Source organism: Narcine bancroftii, chromosome 1 (assembly GCF_036971445.1).
Source record: "Narcine bancroftii isolate sNarBan1 chromosome 1, sNarBan1.hap1, whole genome shotgun sequence".
Classification (NCBI taxonomy): domain Eukaryota; kingdom Metazoa; phylum Chordata; class Chondrichthyes; order Torpediniformes; family Narcinidae; genus Narcine; species Narcine bancroftii.
The window spans coordinates 27,912,429-27,928,774 of NC_091469.1; the positions used below are offsets into that span (position 1 = coordinate 27,912,429).

Consider the following 16,346-nt stretch of genomic DNA (forward strand, 5'->3'; position numbering starts at 1 on the left):
GGATAGAAAAGAAAAAGGGAAAGTTTGTTAGTGGTTGGATAAAGCTGAAAGTGGAACTGAGATTTTTATGGGAATGAGGATGTAGTTTTGGTCTCTGGGTATAGATAAACATTTGTGAGAAACTAATGGGTACTGATGAAGCAGATAAGAGCTCAGTGCTGTCATTATTTTACCTTAAGTAGATGCATGCATCCAATCATCTTTGCACACAGTTGCCTTAGCGATTAGCTCAATGCCTTTTCAGCACCAGTGATCGGGACCAGGGTTCAAATCCCACGCTGTTTTTAAGGAGTTTGTATGTTCTCCCTGTATCTATGTGGGTTTTCCCTGGGGACCCTCCAGTTTCTTCCCATCATTCAAAACATACCAGTGGTGTAGATTAATTGGGTATAAATAACATTAATAATTAAAACCCCCAGTATCTGGCACCTATTGGGATTGGTAGATACAGGATAAATAATTTGCTGTTGCTTGAGATTGCGTGTTGCACGATTTGCAAACTAACCACCAGGGGACGGCAGTTTTAAACATTTGCTTTTTTTGTAAACCCATTTATTTTCCACAATTTTTTTGCTGGTTGCTTGAAGCTGCCAATTGTTTGAATTCCGGATAATGAGAATTTTACTGAACATGATTTCCTGACCCTTCTTTGGCAGTGTTTCAATGCTAGAGACTTGGGTTCAATCTTGACATCGCGGTCTTGCCTGTATGGAGTTTGCATATTCTCTATCACCACATGAGCTTTTTCCGGATGCTCTAACTTCCTCCTAAATCCCAAAAACGTGTGGGATGATAGCTAATTTGCCCACTGTAAATTGCCCCTTGTGTGTTTGTGAGTGGAAGGGAATCTGGGGTTTGTTGAAAATAATATGATTTTAATGTAGGATGAATGTAAATGGCTGATTGATGGACAGTATGAACTCAATGGGCCAATGGGCCTTTTTCTGTTCTGTTAAAACCTTAGATGTTCCTCCAATTTGGGCATTAGCACAGAAAAAAAACACAGCTCTAAACGAAGTTTAATGATTGCAGATCCCATTTTCTGTGGTCAGCTGGAATTTTATGGGGCTGTTACACTAACAGTGAGAAGATTAAAGGCCAAGGTTATAAATGAAGAATGGCCTGTCTGGGGTTCTGTGCATGTGGGAGAAAAATATATTTATTTCTCTCTGATAAAAATTAAAAACTAAATATTAAAATTTTAGGGATGTGCATGTCTTTATTCTTTACGTGAACTTTTACTTAATTGACAGGAATCTGTTCGTAAGGCTGCAGACCAGGCACTTAAAACCCTGAGTAAGGTAAAGATGTCTATTTTGATTGATTATAGGATCAACAATTTTTGTCAGCATACTAATGGAGTTATTAAATGAAAGTTAATTAATTGTTAATATTCACATCATTGTTATCAGCTGAAGCTTCCAATTATATGCAGCACAAGTATGGCTTAATTAATTAGCAAATTTTCAAATTTTCAGGTTAAAATATAATTGCGATACTTAATTGCCTGAACAATGGCAACAAAATCTTACCTTGAATTTGAAGTTACTTTTACAACTTAATCCACATTTATATTTTTGCCTTTGAGTACATTTTGAAAATTTTGAGCAAAAATCTCTATTTTGGCAACAGACCAAAAGCAAAATGTTGTAGTTATCTTGAAGGGTAGGAAACATGTCTGTTATATTGTAGTCTTTATTACATTTGCAGCCTATGCTATTTTCAACCTATTCATCATAAGGATACAAATAGCTATTTTTAATTCTGATCTCCCTCCACTTTATTTTGTAATTCTCCCATCAACTCCATTCTTTATTAATGTACCTCAGCAAGGTACAATGGGAGATTTGGCAGATCACAGGTGCAAGATCAAATTGTGCTACTAAATAAAGGTCTGTGTAGAATTTAATTTGTATGAATACTTTCTGTGTTTTGATCCCATGTCCATTTTTTTAAATGAAGTTTGGGATCCCCATCTCAATCCAGAAAGAAATAATTTTGAAAGATTCTGTCCTACTGTTGACCCAATTTTTTTTTTTTAAGAGTTCAGATGTCGCTCTTGCTTCAACTTTGCTTACACAGGTTGCAATTGAAACAAATAGTGTCGATGAATTTAAGGGAATAGTGGATAACAATATGAGGGAGGAAAGAATAGAATGTGATGATGAGGTTGGACAAAGAATAATGAGGAAGAATCTTCTAAGAAGCATGACACAGGTGCGGAATGTGGGGAAAAGCCCAGCTTTAATGTTACAGAGCAAACAATGAAAGAAGTTTGTGTGAATGGAGTAAAGTGCAGATAGGGAGATGTTGTAGACAAGGACTTGATATTTCAACGATGGGGAGTTAGGTCACAGAACCCTATGGAAAGAGAAATACGTTAATGTTCAATAGGAGAGAAGGTACGGAACAAATGTGCTGAACAAAAATAAATCTCTGTTAGTATGAGACCAAGTGAAAGCAGTTACCAGCAAAGAAAGCCTGTTTAATGTTTTATAAATTGTGGCTTTGTGACATGCCTTAAGTGCTGGGATATATAAGTAGAATAAGAAAGAATGGAGCCATCCTAATGACAAGCAGAAAGAAAGAGAAAGCATCGCAAAGTTGGAGAATTTAATATTGAGTCCAGAACGTTGCATCACTCACAGGTTGAAGGTGAAGTGTTCTTCAGCCTTGCTTTGAGTCTCATAGTAACAGTAGAATGAAACTCAATGCAATCCTGATGAGGCCACAAGCAAGAAGGTCAAAATGGGCACTAGATAACTAATTAAAGTGGTGGGTATTTGGAAGCTTAGGGTCACTCCTGCAGACTGAACACAGGTCCTACATGCACCAATAACCCAATCTGCATTTCATAAGTATAGAGGTCACCACATTGTGAACAAAAAATTTAAGCCACTAGATGGGAAGATGTGCCAATGAAGTGCTGCTTCATCTGAAAGGGTGATTTGGATCCCTGGAGGTGGGAAGTGGAGAAAGGACAGATCTTGTATCTCCTGCAGTTTCATGGCAAAGAACCAGAAAATGAGGATTGACTGAGTGGGGATGGAAGAATAGACCAGGGAGTCATGAAAGGAACAATATTGGGATAAAGGTGGGGGAGGAGGAATGGAGATGGTAGAATGTTGTGGGAGCCAACAAAAATTGTGAAGAATGATCCATTGAACAAGGAGATTTGTGAGATGGAAGGTAAGGACCAAGGAAATTCAGTCCAGGAGCCAAGGGAGTGGCTCTAACCACTGGTAGATGGAAAGTCATGGTTCAGGAAGGAAGAATTCATTTCAGGGGCAATTCTGAAGAATGTCTCATGGTTAGAGTAAATATAACAGAGGGAAGAACTGAGAAAATGGAATGGGGTCCTTACTGCATGGAGGAACTAGAATCGTGTGGATCTTAGAAAATAGTGAGAACACTGTCTCAAGAATCACAAAATACTATAGTTGAAACAAACCTGTGATTCTGAATGGGCCTTTGTTGCGAAGAGAGTCCATCATAATGGAGTGCCAGTGGGAGTCCTATTTATGTATATATTTTTGTAGTGTAACATTTTAAAAATAGCAGTTATAAAGGAAATCATGATAATCCATTTTCTTGAGTTTTTTTGTGTAGGTCTGCATTCAAATGTGTGAACCTTCCAATGGTGCTGCTGGTCAGCGACTCGTTGCAGTGCTCTTGCCTTGCTTATTGGACAATGGCATTATTAGTCCAGTGGCAGAAGTTCGTTCTATAAGGTATAGCCCTTAAAGGAGCAAAATAAATCATGTACTTTTTTAATACATTGACTATATTCAGGATATTGTTTATACATTAAAAATCTTATGTTTGTGTGGAATTTTTAAGGAGTACCATTGTTTATGTACTTTTTAAATAAAAGGCACATATCCAAAACTTTATTTGATCTTTCTGATTTTACTGGGCAAGTCCATTTGCATCAAATTTTGCGCTTTCATGTTTGAATAAGACTAGGAATTGGGGGAAAATGAAGTGAATTGATTTTGTGCTCTGGATCTAGAAGAATGAGTATTATTAAATTTAAAGAGCATGAATGGAGTAAGAAGCAGAATTAGGAAATGAGGTTGCATTTAACAAAACTTTAATTTGAATTGACTGGCATTTTTATCGTTCATTTTTACACTATTAACAGGTTTGTCTAAAAATAATTTTTATCTCAAGTCTGCTTGTTGCACCACTAAAAAATTTTTTAAATTTTACTCCATCAAACTCTATGTAATTCAGCCCATCAAGTCTATGCTTAATCCTAATTGAACAATCTTATGAATCCTTTTCTGTCCACCAATCATAGAAGTTATACAGCACAGAAACATGGGCCCTGCAGAAAAACTGTTTATCTGTTATCCAAAGGTTGAAGTCCTAAGGTTTTGTAACTGTCTCACGAGTTGCTGTTTCCCAGGATCACTTTAAACCCACTTTGTCCCTGATTTCTGCACTTTTTTAACTCACCAGAGTCCAATTTCCTGCCCCCACCCCTTTAAATTTTCTAAGCTTACTGGAAAATATCTTATTGTGTGTGTTTTTTTTTAAAGTAAAGTTGAGATGCTCAGAGTAATATCCAGTAATTTGGAAAATCTGACAGTCTAGCATCACCGTAGTCCAAAAACTGCCAGATAATCTGAGTTTTATTGTTTATTTTGTTATTGTAATTGAAATTTCAATGTGGTGGTCCTGGAAGGAGGAAATACATTGGTTCTGATTAAAATTGTAGTGTACTTTAATATAAAAAGTGAGAAAATAGGATAGCCTTTGTCTACTTTATAAAATCACCTCTGGCAAGTGGAGTATGGCTAATGTAACATCTCTTTTAGAATAGAATGAAGATTATACCTGTAACTAGGCCAATTAGTTTATAAAATCTTGAAACATGTAACTTTAAACAATTTTGAAATAATAGAGCTGCTAAAGGTATTAAAAGCTTGAGTGTTATGTTTTGGGGATTTCAGAGAAACTGTCTGGCAAAAGGCTTATTGAAATGCACATCAGGAAATGTGGGAATTATTAAACTTTACTAAACCTGGATATAGTTCTCAAATACAGGGATGGTATAGCTAAATTATCAAGACTATATTGCTATACAGTTTAGCTTTGTTTAGATTAATCACTGCACAGACTTGATATTTATTTGCTATTACAGTTTCTTTTCAGGTTTCATTTCCCTATGTGCATTTCTGAAAACTCCCTGTGATGTGGAAAATGTAGCAATCTAAGTGGTTAATTTTTCACAGATATTTCGGCATTAAGGAACATGATTTTGACTTGGAATAACTTTGCTTTCTTTCCATAGTATTAACACCCTTGTAAAAATTAGCAAAAATGCAGGAACACTGTTAAAGCCACATTCAGCAAGACTTATCCCCAATTTATTGGAGTCACTAAGTGTACTTGAGCCACAAGTTCTCAATTATTTGAGTCTGCGTGCCACAGAACAAGAGAAGGTAAAAATATAATCCAACATTTGTATGGTACAGTATATTTTCTAAGTTTTTTTATATCAGATTTAGTGAACAATTTGCTTTTTGTTTAAACACTAGACTGTTATGGACAGTGCTAGACTCAGTGCAGCTAAATCTTCTCCAATGATGGAGACCATTAATATGGTAAGTGCAATAACTTCTGTCTCAATCTGAATATCAAAAGAAAATGTCTTGCCCAGAATTGAAACTCTTTTGTTATGTAAAACTGCTTCTGACCAAGTACATGTTGTAACTCTTTAGTCCGGCGACATTGGGACCTGGTCATTGTTGTATCACAGAAAATGTTGGAAAACAGAAAATGACTCCTAAGGGAATCCCCTATGTAAACATATCAAAGATAGATCAAAGCTTAAAACAGGAAATAATATTGTGGGGTGGCACAGTTGGCGTCATGGTTAGTCCAACACCTTTACAGCGCCAGCAATAGGGACCAGGGTTCAAGTCCCACGCTGTCCGTAAGGAGTTTGTACAGGTATGCACTGCTTAGCGTCCACTATACGCTCTGTGAAATTGGGCGTTTTGTGATGTGGTCATTGTGCAAACACTGTATTTATATACTTAACAAAACTATAGGGGATACTATAGTGTACCTGTAAACTTTTTAATTGTAAGTAGGGATCAGTGTGGGGGCCAACACGGGGCTGTGGGGAGAGAGCGGGGCTGTTAGAGCAGCATGGAGACCGACACGGAGCTGTGGGGAGAGAACATGGCAGTGGGATCAGTGTGAGGATCGACACGGGGCTGTGGGGAGAGAGCGGGGCATTGGGATCAGTGTGGGACTGTGGTGAGAGAGTAGGGCAGTCGGATCAGTTTGATTATACAGTACAGTAGACAATTTCCTTTAGCTAGCGATCGTTTCTTCTAAATTTCTGCGGACTTGCTCGTGGTAACAGAATAATTATAGGACCAAGGACATATATATGGTTGAGCGTTGTCTGAACAGACATTAACTAGTGCATACCTAAACATGCTGGACCATGGAAGTTTCAGGACCACAGGGTGCTGGATAAGAGAGGTACAACCTGTACTTACAAAATATTTGACCCTTTTAAAACTCTTGACTTTTTTTTGTCCCTCTAAACTACTTGACAAATTATACAATTTATATTATCTGCAAGTTTATGAGTTAAAGTTCTTGTTTAAATCTTTGTTTTATGTTATAGTGTCTCCAACATACAGACACACCTGTTCTGGGAGAACTAGTTCCAAAGTTGTGTGAACTGTTGAAAAGTGGAGTAGGTCTTGGAACAAAAGTGAGTCTTAAATTTCTATAAAAGATTTTGTTGCAAATACTTTGGTTATGTTTATTAAACTTGGACTTGCAGATTATTGATTAAATCTTGTTAATAAGTTAAAATATCTAAATGAGAAACCTAATAGCCTGAAATTGGCTGATCTTGGAAGCTAAGCAGGCTCAGGCCTGGTCAGTCCTTGGAGGGGAGACTGCCTAGGAACACCAGATGCTGTACGTTTCTGTGAGGGGCACTGGACAAAGTGGCAACTCTCTGTCTACCTTACAGTAGACAAAAGGTACATAACATTCTAAATGTAGTATTATGTGACAATAAAGGAACCTTTAAATTTGGAAAAACTGCAAGATTTGAGTGACTTAGTGTCCGCATCTGTGATTTGCAATGAACCTATCAGCATCATTAGGTGTAAAATGTTCTTATTCAGTATTTTATTGTGGTGGAAAATCTGCTGTCTTTCTATGTAAATCTGCAATCCTGCATCAAAATTGTTCAAACAAATTGGTTCCCATTGCATCAATTCATTTCAGTGGGTTGATTGTGATGGAATAGTGCAGTGACTTGAGCTTTCCTCTTAGTTCAGTAACTATTACTAAGTTATCTGTATTAGAGCTTATGTGTGTGATAATGATGAGGTTGCAATAGGCCCTTGCTTGAGGCGCTTATTTTAAAATTGTGTTTGTACTTTAATGTCCGTAATTTCACCACTTGGATTCGTTGTGCCCAATGATACTGGAGGTTAGTTGCTGGTGGATTTGACTTGTCTTTTCTCTTGGACTACTGAATAGGAAGGCCACTCACACAATATCTAACCTCGCTGTTTACAGATGGCTGTAAAATGATGGCCCCATTTATTTGTGCGAGGTAAAAAGTTAGTGAGGGTAAACAGATGATTTTATTTAATTTTTACAATTTTAAAATTAAATTGCACATTTCTTTCAATGATTTTTAATCATGTAAAAATATTTTGGCTGTTTCTAAATGTCTTGAATGACTAGGATACTTTAGAAATGGTAGAAAAGGCTTTGGCAGAAAATCATTGGTGTGTGGGATAGGGCCGTGGTTTGCAGTATTTGAAGTTGGCTCACTATTTGTGGATCACTCCATCTCCCAGGACAACCACAGCAGGGAGTTCCCTGGAACATTTCCAGGATGCAAAAGGTAAATGGTTGTCCTATAGGAAGCGCGAGGCAAACTACATCAAGTTCATTCTGATGCAATAATGCTATAGCATTTATTAAAGCAGATCAGAATGTTAAGCATTCTGGTTAACGTGGTGTTATGATTTACAGGGAGGCTGTGCTCACGTGGTAGTATTTTTGGCAACCAAATGTCCACAAGACTTGAGTCCTTTTGCAGGTTAGTGTACAGAATACTTGATATTTTTACACAATGAAGCAAATTTTTTAACTGAAATCACAGGCAATCTGCAATGTCTAATTCTGTTGTAATGTTCTTACTATTGACAGGTAAATTGATGAGCGCTGTGTTGTCTGGTTTAAATGATCGTAGTGTTACCATACGAAAAGCCTACGCTGTCGCAATTGGCCATTTGGTTCGGGTGAGTTTCTGCAGAATATGATACCATGTGACTTTGAGTTCAGCATTCTCATACAGTTGTGGTGATAAAGAGGAAGGAAGTCTTCCAGCTTCCCAAATTAAACTTGCCTGCCTACTCCAAACTGGCACAGCAGTGTTTTTTCCAAAATCCAGCTGTCTTCATATCTTAACATAAGAAAGATGATTTTAGCTAAGCATTGGTCTTTGAGCTAATTCACTCACATCCAACATGACATATGCTTCAGATAGGTCTGAAAGATGGATATGTCAAATTGCAGAGTCCAAGGCAAGAAATAAAAACATCTTGCAGTGATACAGCACTTGATCCATTCAGTTTCGGAAAAAGACAGACATTGGAAGCAGATTCCATAGTAGCATTTAAAGATTTCTAGATATATGAATATGTGGGAAACAGAGGATTATGTATCATGTGCAAACAACAGAAATTTAGTTAAAGTTGTAATCGCATTCAGTGCAGGCATACAATCAAAGGGCCTATGCTGTGCGATTGTGAAAGAAAAGGTTAGCCTAACGCTTCACTGCAGTAGAAGACAAGCTGATGATGCATTGCATTATTGAAAATCACATTAGGTGATGCATTATTGCTACATGTTATTAGTTCCACTTTAATCTTTTTACCAGAGATCTTGGTTTCGATATTCTAGTGTCTTGGTTTAAATAGGAGTATTATTGCTGACTTGTGTGTGATTTAAGTCTAGTTTTGTGCATTCACAGAGAAGCAAGTCCAGACACAAGCTGACAAACAAGAAGTAATCTTTATTATACACACAGGGAAATTGTAATGGGGAAGACCAAAAAATAATACTATTTACTAATACACTCTTCAGCAGGGACTTCAGCAGACACTCCCGATCCCTGTACCTTGGGGTGCGGCTCAGTGTTAAGTAATATATGGTTACTAACACACTAACAAGACAGGGACTTAAACATATATTCCTAGATCCCTGTACCAATGGGGGGGTCAGCTCAATGCTAAGCACCTCCAAACAATACTACAGACTAAGTGCAGTGCATACCCAACCAACAACTCCTCCAGCAATGTCCACAGTTAAACGACCAGGTGTAGAGCAGCATTCGTAGTCAGGACCAAGGAGCAGAGAGTGTACAAAGCATATGTGCTTTTAAAAGTGCAGTAGGCTGGGGAGTCTCTTCAATCTGAGGCGCCTGCAAGCTCACACCAAGACACAAGAGAAACTTGTCCATGAACTACTCTTTGCAGATGATGCCGCTTTAGTTGCCCATTCAGAGCCAGCTCTTCAGCGCTTGACGTCCTGCTTTGCGGAAACTGCCAAAATGTTTGGCCTGGAAGTCAGCCTGAAGAAAACTGAGGTCCTCCATCAGCCAGCTCCCCACCATGACTACCAGCCCCCCCACATCTCCATCGGGCACACAAAACTCAAAACGGTCAACCAGTTTACCTATCCCGGCTGCACCATTTCATCAGATGCAAGGATCGACAATGAGATAGACAACAGACTCGCCAAGGCAAATAGCGCCTTTGGAAGACTACACAAAAGAGTCTGGAAAAACAACCAACTGAAAAACCTCACAAAGATAAGCGTATACAGAGCCGTTGTCATACCCACACTCCTGTTCGGCTCCGAATCATGGGTCCTCTACCGGCACCACCTACGGCTCCTAGAACGCTTCCACCAGCGTTGTCTCCGCTCCATCCTCAACATCCATTGGAGCGCTTTCATCCCTAACGTCGAAGTACTCGAGATGGCAGAGGTCGACAGCATCGAGTCCACGCTGCTGAAGATCCGGCTGCGTTGGGTGGGTCACGTCTCCAGAATGGAGGACCATCGCCTTCCCAAGATTGTGTTATATGGCGAGCTCTCCACTGGCCACCGTGACAGAGGTGCACCAAAGAAAAGGTACAAGGACTGCCTAAAGAAATCTCTTGGTGCCTGCCACATTGACCACCGCCAGTGGGCTGATAACGCCTCAAACCGTGCATCTTGGCGCCTCACAGTTTGGCGGGCAGCAACCTCCTTTGAAGAAGACCGCAGAGCCCACCTCACTGACAAAAGGCAAAGGAGGAAAAACCCAACACCCAACCCCAACCAACCAATTTTCCCTTGCAACCGCTGCAATCGTGTCTGCCTGTCCCGCATTGGACTTGTCAGCCACAAACGATCCTGCAGCTGACGTGGACTTTTTACCCCCTCCATAAATCTTCGTCCGCGAAGCCAAGCCAAAGAGCCTGGGGAGTCTGACCTAAGTGATCCTAAATTGATTTAAAAAGGCCAATATTTGCCCGTGAGTGATTTAAAGGGGCAAAGTCCCACCTTCATTGGCAGGTGATGTGACTTCCAACTAAATTCCACATTCCCACCAAGTTCCAGAAGGAGAGGCCGCATGACTCTCCACAATCCACACTACACTGACCACCAATAGAAATGAGCAAACAACATCTCTCTATATTAGCAGCTGAAAATTGACGTTTTTTTTAAGCAAAGATATGATGAGGTAGATAAAGAGTAGAATATGGACCCAGCTGATGTGGAGAATGCACATTTCATTGACTGGTGATCATAGATAAAAATAAGAAACTAAGAAAGGAAATCAAAAGGATCATATGCCCAAAGTGTTCATCAAATTTGAAGGGAACATTACTGGAGAACCAAGTGGTAAAATACACATCAAAATGAAACTACTGGCAGTTTTTCCTGCAGAGGAAATGGATTGAAGAACCATTTTACATCATAAACTGTATCTAATTCCTCCACTGTCAATATCCATTTACCAGAAACTGAACTCCTATGTGGCTATAAGAGCAAGTCAAGTATCAGGAATCCTGCAATGTATAATTCATCCCAAAGTCAAGGCTGCAGTTCAAATCCCATACTGTCTGTAAGGAGTTTGTACATTCTCCCTGTGTCTGCATCGATTTCCTCCAGGCTCCTGTTTCCTTCCACCATCAAAAAGTACCGAGCGTGAAGGTTAATTGGGTGGCAAGGGCTCGTGGGCCAAAAGGGCCTGTTACTGTGCTGTATGTCTAAAATCGCTGTCACTGGGTCAAAATTCTAGAGCTCCCTCCCTGACAGCATTGTGGTGCACCTCAAGAACTATGTCAGTTCAAGAAGGCAGCTTCCCACTATTTTTTCAAAGGGAAATTAGTATAGATGAAACTTCCCAATCTCTCATATTTTCCCAATTTCAAAACATGTCATCTTCACAGAAACGTAAGTGACGATATTCCGAATTACCATCTTATTAATCCAATAAATCAAACTTCATATTTGTAGCTGTAAACTAGCTTTAATTCATTGTTAAGATGAATATGAACTTCAATATGAACTGCTCTCATAGTCAAACAAGTAAAAAAGCTCCATATCGTTTTTCAACACATCTTCCTTGTTTTACTTGTAAAGGACCTGTAATGGAATATTTGGGAGATAAATTGGTAAAATTAGAGTAGGTTACATACATACACACACTTTAAAACAGATCTTATTTGAAATACTGAAGAATTCATATTTAGTGAATTTACTGAAACTATGGAGAATGCTATGCACATTTCATAAGTAGGTGCTGTGAGAAACACTGCAATAATTTCTCAGAGTCAATAGGTGAAGCGAGAGCGGGTGTCCTTCAGAGAAGGCACACTCACTGATATTCAACAACCTTTTTTTATACACTTCTTTGTTAATTTAATTGGTTAGTTAACTGAGTAATTGATATGTTAGCTTAACCTATCAAAAACTGTTCTGCTCCTCGTCTTAAAGCCCATCCTTTTTAACTTCTCCCATTCCCATGATTTTTGCGACCCGAACTCTTATTTATTCTTATCCTTATTTGGTATGATGCTTTGTCACATGTTCCAGTTCTTTCGCAGTTTTTTTAATATATCAATTTGGCCTTGCCTGCAGTCTCTTGCAGGAACTGTCCTTCCTTTGTATTCTAGCAGACACCCCCCCCCTCCTTTCTTCTCTCGCGTCTCATCTCTGTACAGCCATTGTTAACACTGGTTATTGCATTTTTTCTGAATCAGCACTTTGGATAATTCTCTTAGTGCTAATTGAAATAATGTCATGAAATGGATAGATCATTGTCTTGGACTGGAGTCAGGCTGGGTGGTTGGACATCTCTACAAAGTGCTCACTTAAAGGTCAATGAGAAGTTTGTTTACCTAAAACAACAGATGGGAGCAGAAGACTAACTCCTGTTGTTTGCTGAAGGAGGGGGTTTTGCAAGTGTGAGAGAAGAAAGGACATATGGCTAGCAGTTTTGTATCTCAGATGAGAAAGAGAGACAGCTGAACAGTGCAAGCCAGGAAGCTTGTTGGAACTGAAACAGAAAACTCCAGAGCAGCGGATGGCTGGAAGTGCTATCTGTCTGATGTTTCTCTTGGAATAAATGGAACAGAAAGGAACTCTATGGTAACCCGAAAGAAATAGGTTATCATCTGGAGAACCCTGATGGGGCATGTTTCATCAGCAAGACATTAAGACTAATAGTGGTACCTCAGTTGTGGAAATCCTGGAACAAATCTCTCTCTGCAAACCTCTAAAGAAGCTTCCCGAGTGGTAAACATTTACCTTTCGACCACCAAAGCCTGGTGAAGTTTATACATGTTAAATTCTGTGCACAGTATAAGAATTGCCTGCAACCAGACAATGGTTGAGAAGTGAGATTGAACTGTGAACCAAAGAACTTTTCTTACATTTATATACACATTACATACATGTGCGCTTAGAATTAGAAGGGGGTTAAGTTGGGTTTAGTTAAGTTAACAGAGATAAGTTAAAGTTTGATTCTGTTTTCATGTTTAAATATAATTAAAAACAACTTTTGTTTAAGTAACTACTTGTCTTTGTGAATTTCTGTTGCTGCTGGGTTTTGGGGTCCTTTGGGGCTCGTAACAGACCAAAATAATCAACTCCCACGTATGTAAAGTGGGGTTCATCAGGTGAAACTCTGTCTTGTGGAAAATCTGCCATTTGTTATTGTCCAGGTTTAGCATTTGCATGTTGATGATTAACACATTTTGATATAATTCTTTTGATCAATGTCGAAGCACCAAGTATCCAATATTTCTGGTGTAATTCTGACAACATGTAATTAAAACTACCATGACCATCATGTATATGTTGAATAATCAATTCAGAAATATGAAATTCCTTAGCTAAGATAATTGAATGTTTCATTTCTTCTGGCATTATTGTTTTTTTCAATCTTCCTCCTACTCTCAATACATCATTTACAAGAATAGGATTTAGCTCGTAAACACGATTTGCCTTTGTAACATTCAAATTCTTCTTCAATTTTGATATCTTATTATCAAACACCTTTCTCTGACAAAAATGAATCATCTCTGATTCAGCATTCGTCAACTCATCAGCTGTTAGGTAACAGCTTTTTGGAGACTTCAGATTTTCTCTCTTGATATGATGTAAAAACATAGTTTTTAATCTAAGAATTTGTGCTATTGCCTTTTTCAAACTGAACCATGAAGAATGATAGCAAATTAATAAAATAATTGGATCTTTCTCAGATATTTGAATAGTATTCACATTAGTGTTTTGGATTTCTGGATCCTCCATTGAAACTTCTTTTAACTCTTCTGGATTTTGAGACCAATCTTCTTGAGATTGTGAAAGAAATTGAGGACCGAACACCCAACTGTTAGCTTTTTTCAGAAATGATTGAACTTTTGATCTTCGTGAAGCCATTTCAGATGGATTATTCACTGTTTTAACATATCTCCATTGATTAGTATGCAAAACCTTCTCGAGCTCATTAATTCTGTTAGTCACAAAGGTACGAAACCTCATGGTTTTGTTATTAATGTATTTAAGCACTGATGTACTATCAGGCCAAAACATAGAATCTGCTAACTCCATCTGTAATTCTCTTTTTAACACAGTGTCCATTTTGCTCACCATAATAGCAGCAGCCAATTTCATTCAAGATATGGTGACTGGCTTTAATGGAGCCACTCTGGCTTTTCCCATTACAAATCCACAATGTACTCGCTCTTGGTTATTTAGCAGTACTAAGTAACTGACAGTACCATAACCATCTTCACTAGTGTCAGCAAGTTGGTGTAACTGAGCAAATATGGCAATTCCAAAGTCTGTAGGTTTAAAACATATGTCGATTTCAAAACTTTCTCACATTTCAAGATTCTCAATCCAATTCATCCAATCTTGTGCGATGGAACCTGGTATAGTTTCATCCCATCCAAAATTTTCTTCTGCACAATTCTTGGAGAATTTTCTTGGCTAATAATACTACTGGTGCCAATATTCCCAAAGGATCTCTTATTGAGCTTATGATCGAAAGAATACCTCTTCTTGTCAAAGGCCATTCTTTCAAAACAATTTTGAATTTGAAATCATCAGATTGAATGCACCATTGCACCCCTAGAATTATATCGAGAGGTAGAACATCACAATCCAAGTCGAGATGTTTTATCTCCTTTGCTCTTTCTCCCTCAGGGACAACAGCCAACACATCTCAACTGTTGCTAATCCTTTTTGTTAGGAAGAAACCTCCTTTATTATAGATCTCTTTTAACTCATGATAAAGATCTATTGCTTCTTTTACCGAAACCACTGAAGTGAGACAATCATCAACATAGAAATTATTTCTGATGATGTTTATAGCTCGAGAACTAAATTGCTCTCATTATCTTCAGCACATTTCCTGAGAGCAAAATTTGCACAACTCGGTGACGAAGTGGCTCCAAATAAATGAACTGTCATTCTGTATTCAATCATATCTTTACTGTAATCGCCATTAGGTCACCATAAGAATTGTAAAAAAATCACAATCTTCTGATGGTACTTTCACTTGTTGAAACATCGCTTCAGTATCTGCAACAATTGCAATAGGCTCTTTACAAAATCTTATCAGAACACCTATTAAAGTACTGGTTAAGTCTGGACATTGTAAAAGCTGAGAATTCAATGAAACTCCTTAAAATGATGCTCCACAATCAAATACTACACATAGTTTCTCTTTTTTGTGGATGTATAACTCCATGATGTGGTAAATACCATTTTCTACCATCTTTCCATTCCAAGATATCTTCTGATACCTTTTCCACATAACCCTTGGTTATCCTATCCAACATGACATTGGTATATTCCAAATGAAAGGAAGAATTTCTTTTGAATTTTCTCTTCAAAGTCAGCATACGATATTCTGCAGTTATCTGGCATATAATTTTCTCTTTTCTTCAATGGTAATGCTATACAGTAATGACCATCAACATGTTTCACAGAATTTGAAACTAAATCCAGAAACTGTTTTTCTTCCCTCGAAGGTTCTTGATTATCTTTGCAACATTCAGGGAAATCAATTTTAAACTATTGTTGCCATAGGTCATTAAGTTTGACAACTGAAATTCTGTTGACATTTACATTCGATAACTCCTGATCATTATTCATTTTTCTTCCTAATGGTCCGTTAATTGTCCATCCGAGCAACGTTCTCACAGCATAAGGTCCATCATTTTGTCTCCTTATTACTTCTAGAATTCGAGAGCCTTTGGTACATCTAATCTGATTAACATCTTGATTTTAGCATCAATCTTGGGTAAGCAAACGTCTTTCAGATGATCCCACTGTTTGATACCATCTTGATATAGAATATTCTCCTTATTCACAGGTATAATCTTCTGAGTATATACACTTGGAAGATCACAAAATTCATTGCTATACAATTAGGCAATCTGTAAACCTGAAACTATGTGAGTTTTAATGTTCCTTTCATCATTCGTTGTCTTCAACAAGACTTATGATCTTTTACTATGAAGATTAAGTTTATTCTCAATTCAACAGTACAAAATAATGCAGTAGTTCCTGGATCAAGAAATGCATAGGTCTTCAATATGAAGCTTCCTTTTTTAGCTTTAACCTGTACAGGAACTATGAGAGAGCTTTGTCACCGACCCCGGTAAAACTGTTTGTCTGAACTAAAGCTGAAACATTCTCTTTGACTGTGTCTTTAGTCTTGGATTCAGATTGTTTGACTTCTTTCTCAACTTCATTTGAGTATGCAGTAACTCGGGATG

The 16,346-nt window shown here is 38.1% G+C and overlaps 1 protein-coding gene across 3 annotated transcripts in view; it reads left to right on the forward strand.

Annotated features, from left to right (window-relative positions):
• The window catches only part of ecpas (Ecm29 proteasome adaptor and scaffold), a 151,973-nt gene that overhangs the window by 122,972 nt on the left and 12,655 nt on the right, over nucleotides 1–16,346 (forward strand). For all 3 annotated transcript variants that reach the window (XM_069922992.1, XM_069922994.1, XM_069922997.1), the window contains 7 exons: nucleotides 1,254–1,301; nucleotides 3,610–3,731; nucleotides 5,300–5,450; nucleotides 5,547–5,612; nucleotides 6,653–6,742; nucleotides 8,032–8,098; nucleotides 8,209–8,300. In XM_069922992.1, coding sequence (XP_069779093.1) covers nucleotides 1,254–1,301; nucleotides 3,610–3,731; nucleotides 5,300–5,450; nucleotides 5,547–5,612; nucleotides 6,653–6,742; nucleotides 8,032–8,098; nucleotides 8,209–8,300 — 636 coding nt within the window. The remainder of the gene's footprint in view (nucleotides 1–1,253; nucleotides 1,302–3,609; nucleotides 3,732–5,299; nucleotides 5,451–5,546; nucleotides 5,613–6,652; nucleotides 6,743–8,031; nucleotides 8,099–8,208; nucleotides 8,301–16,346) is intronic.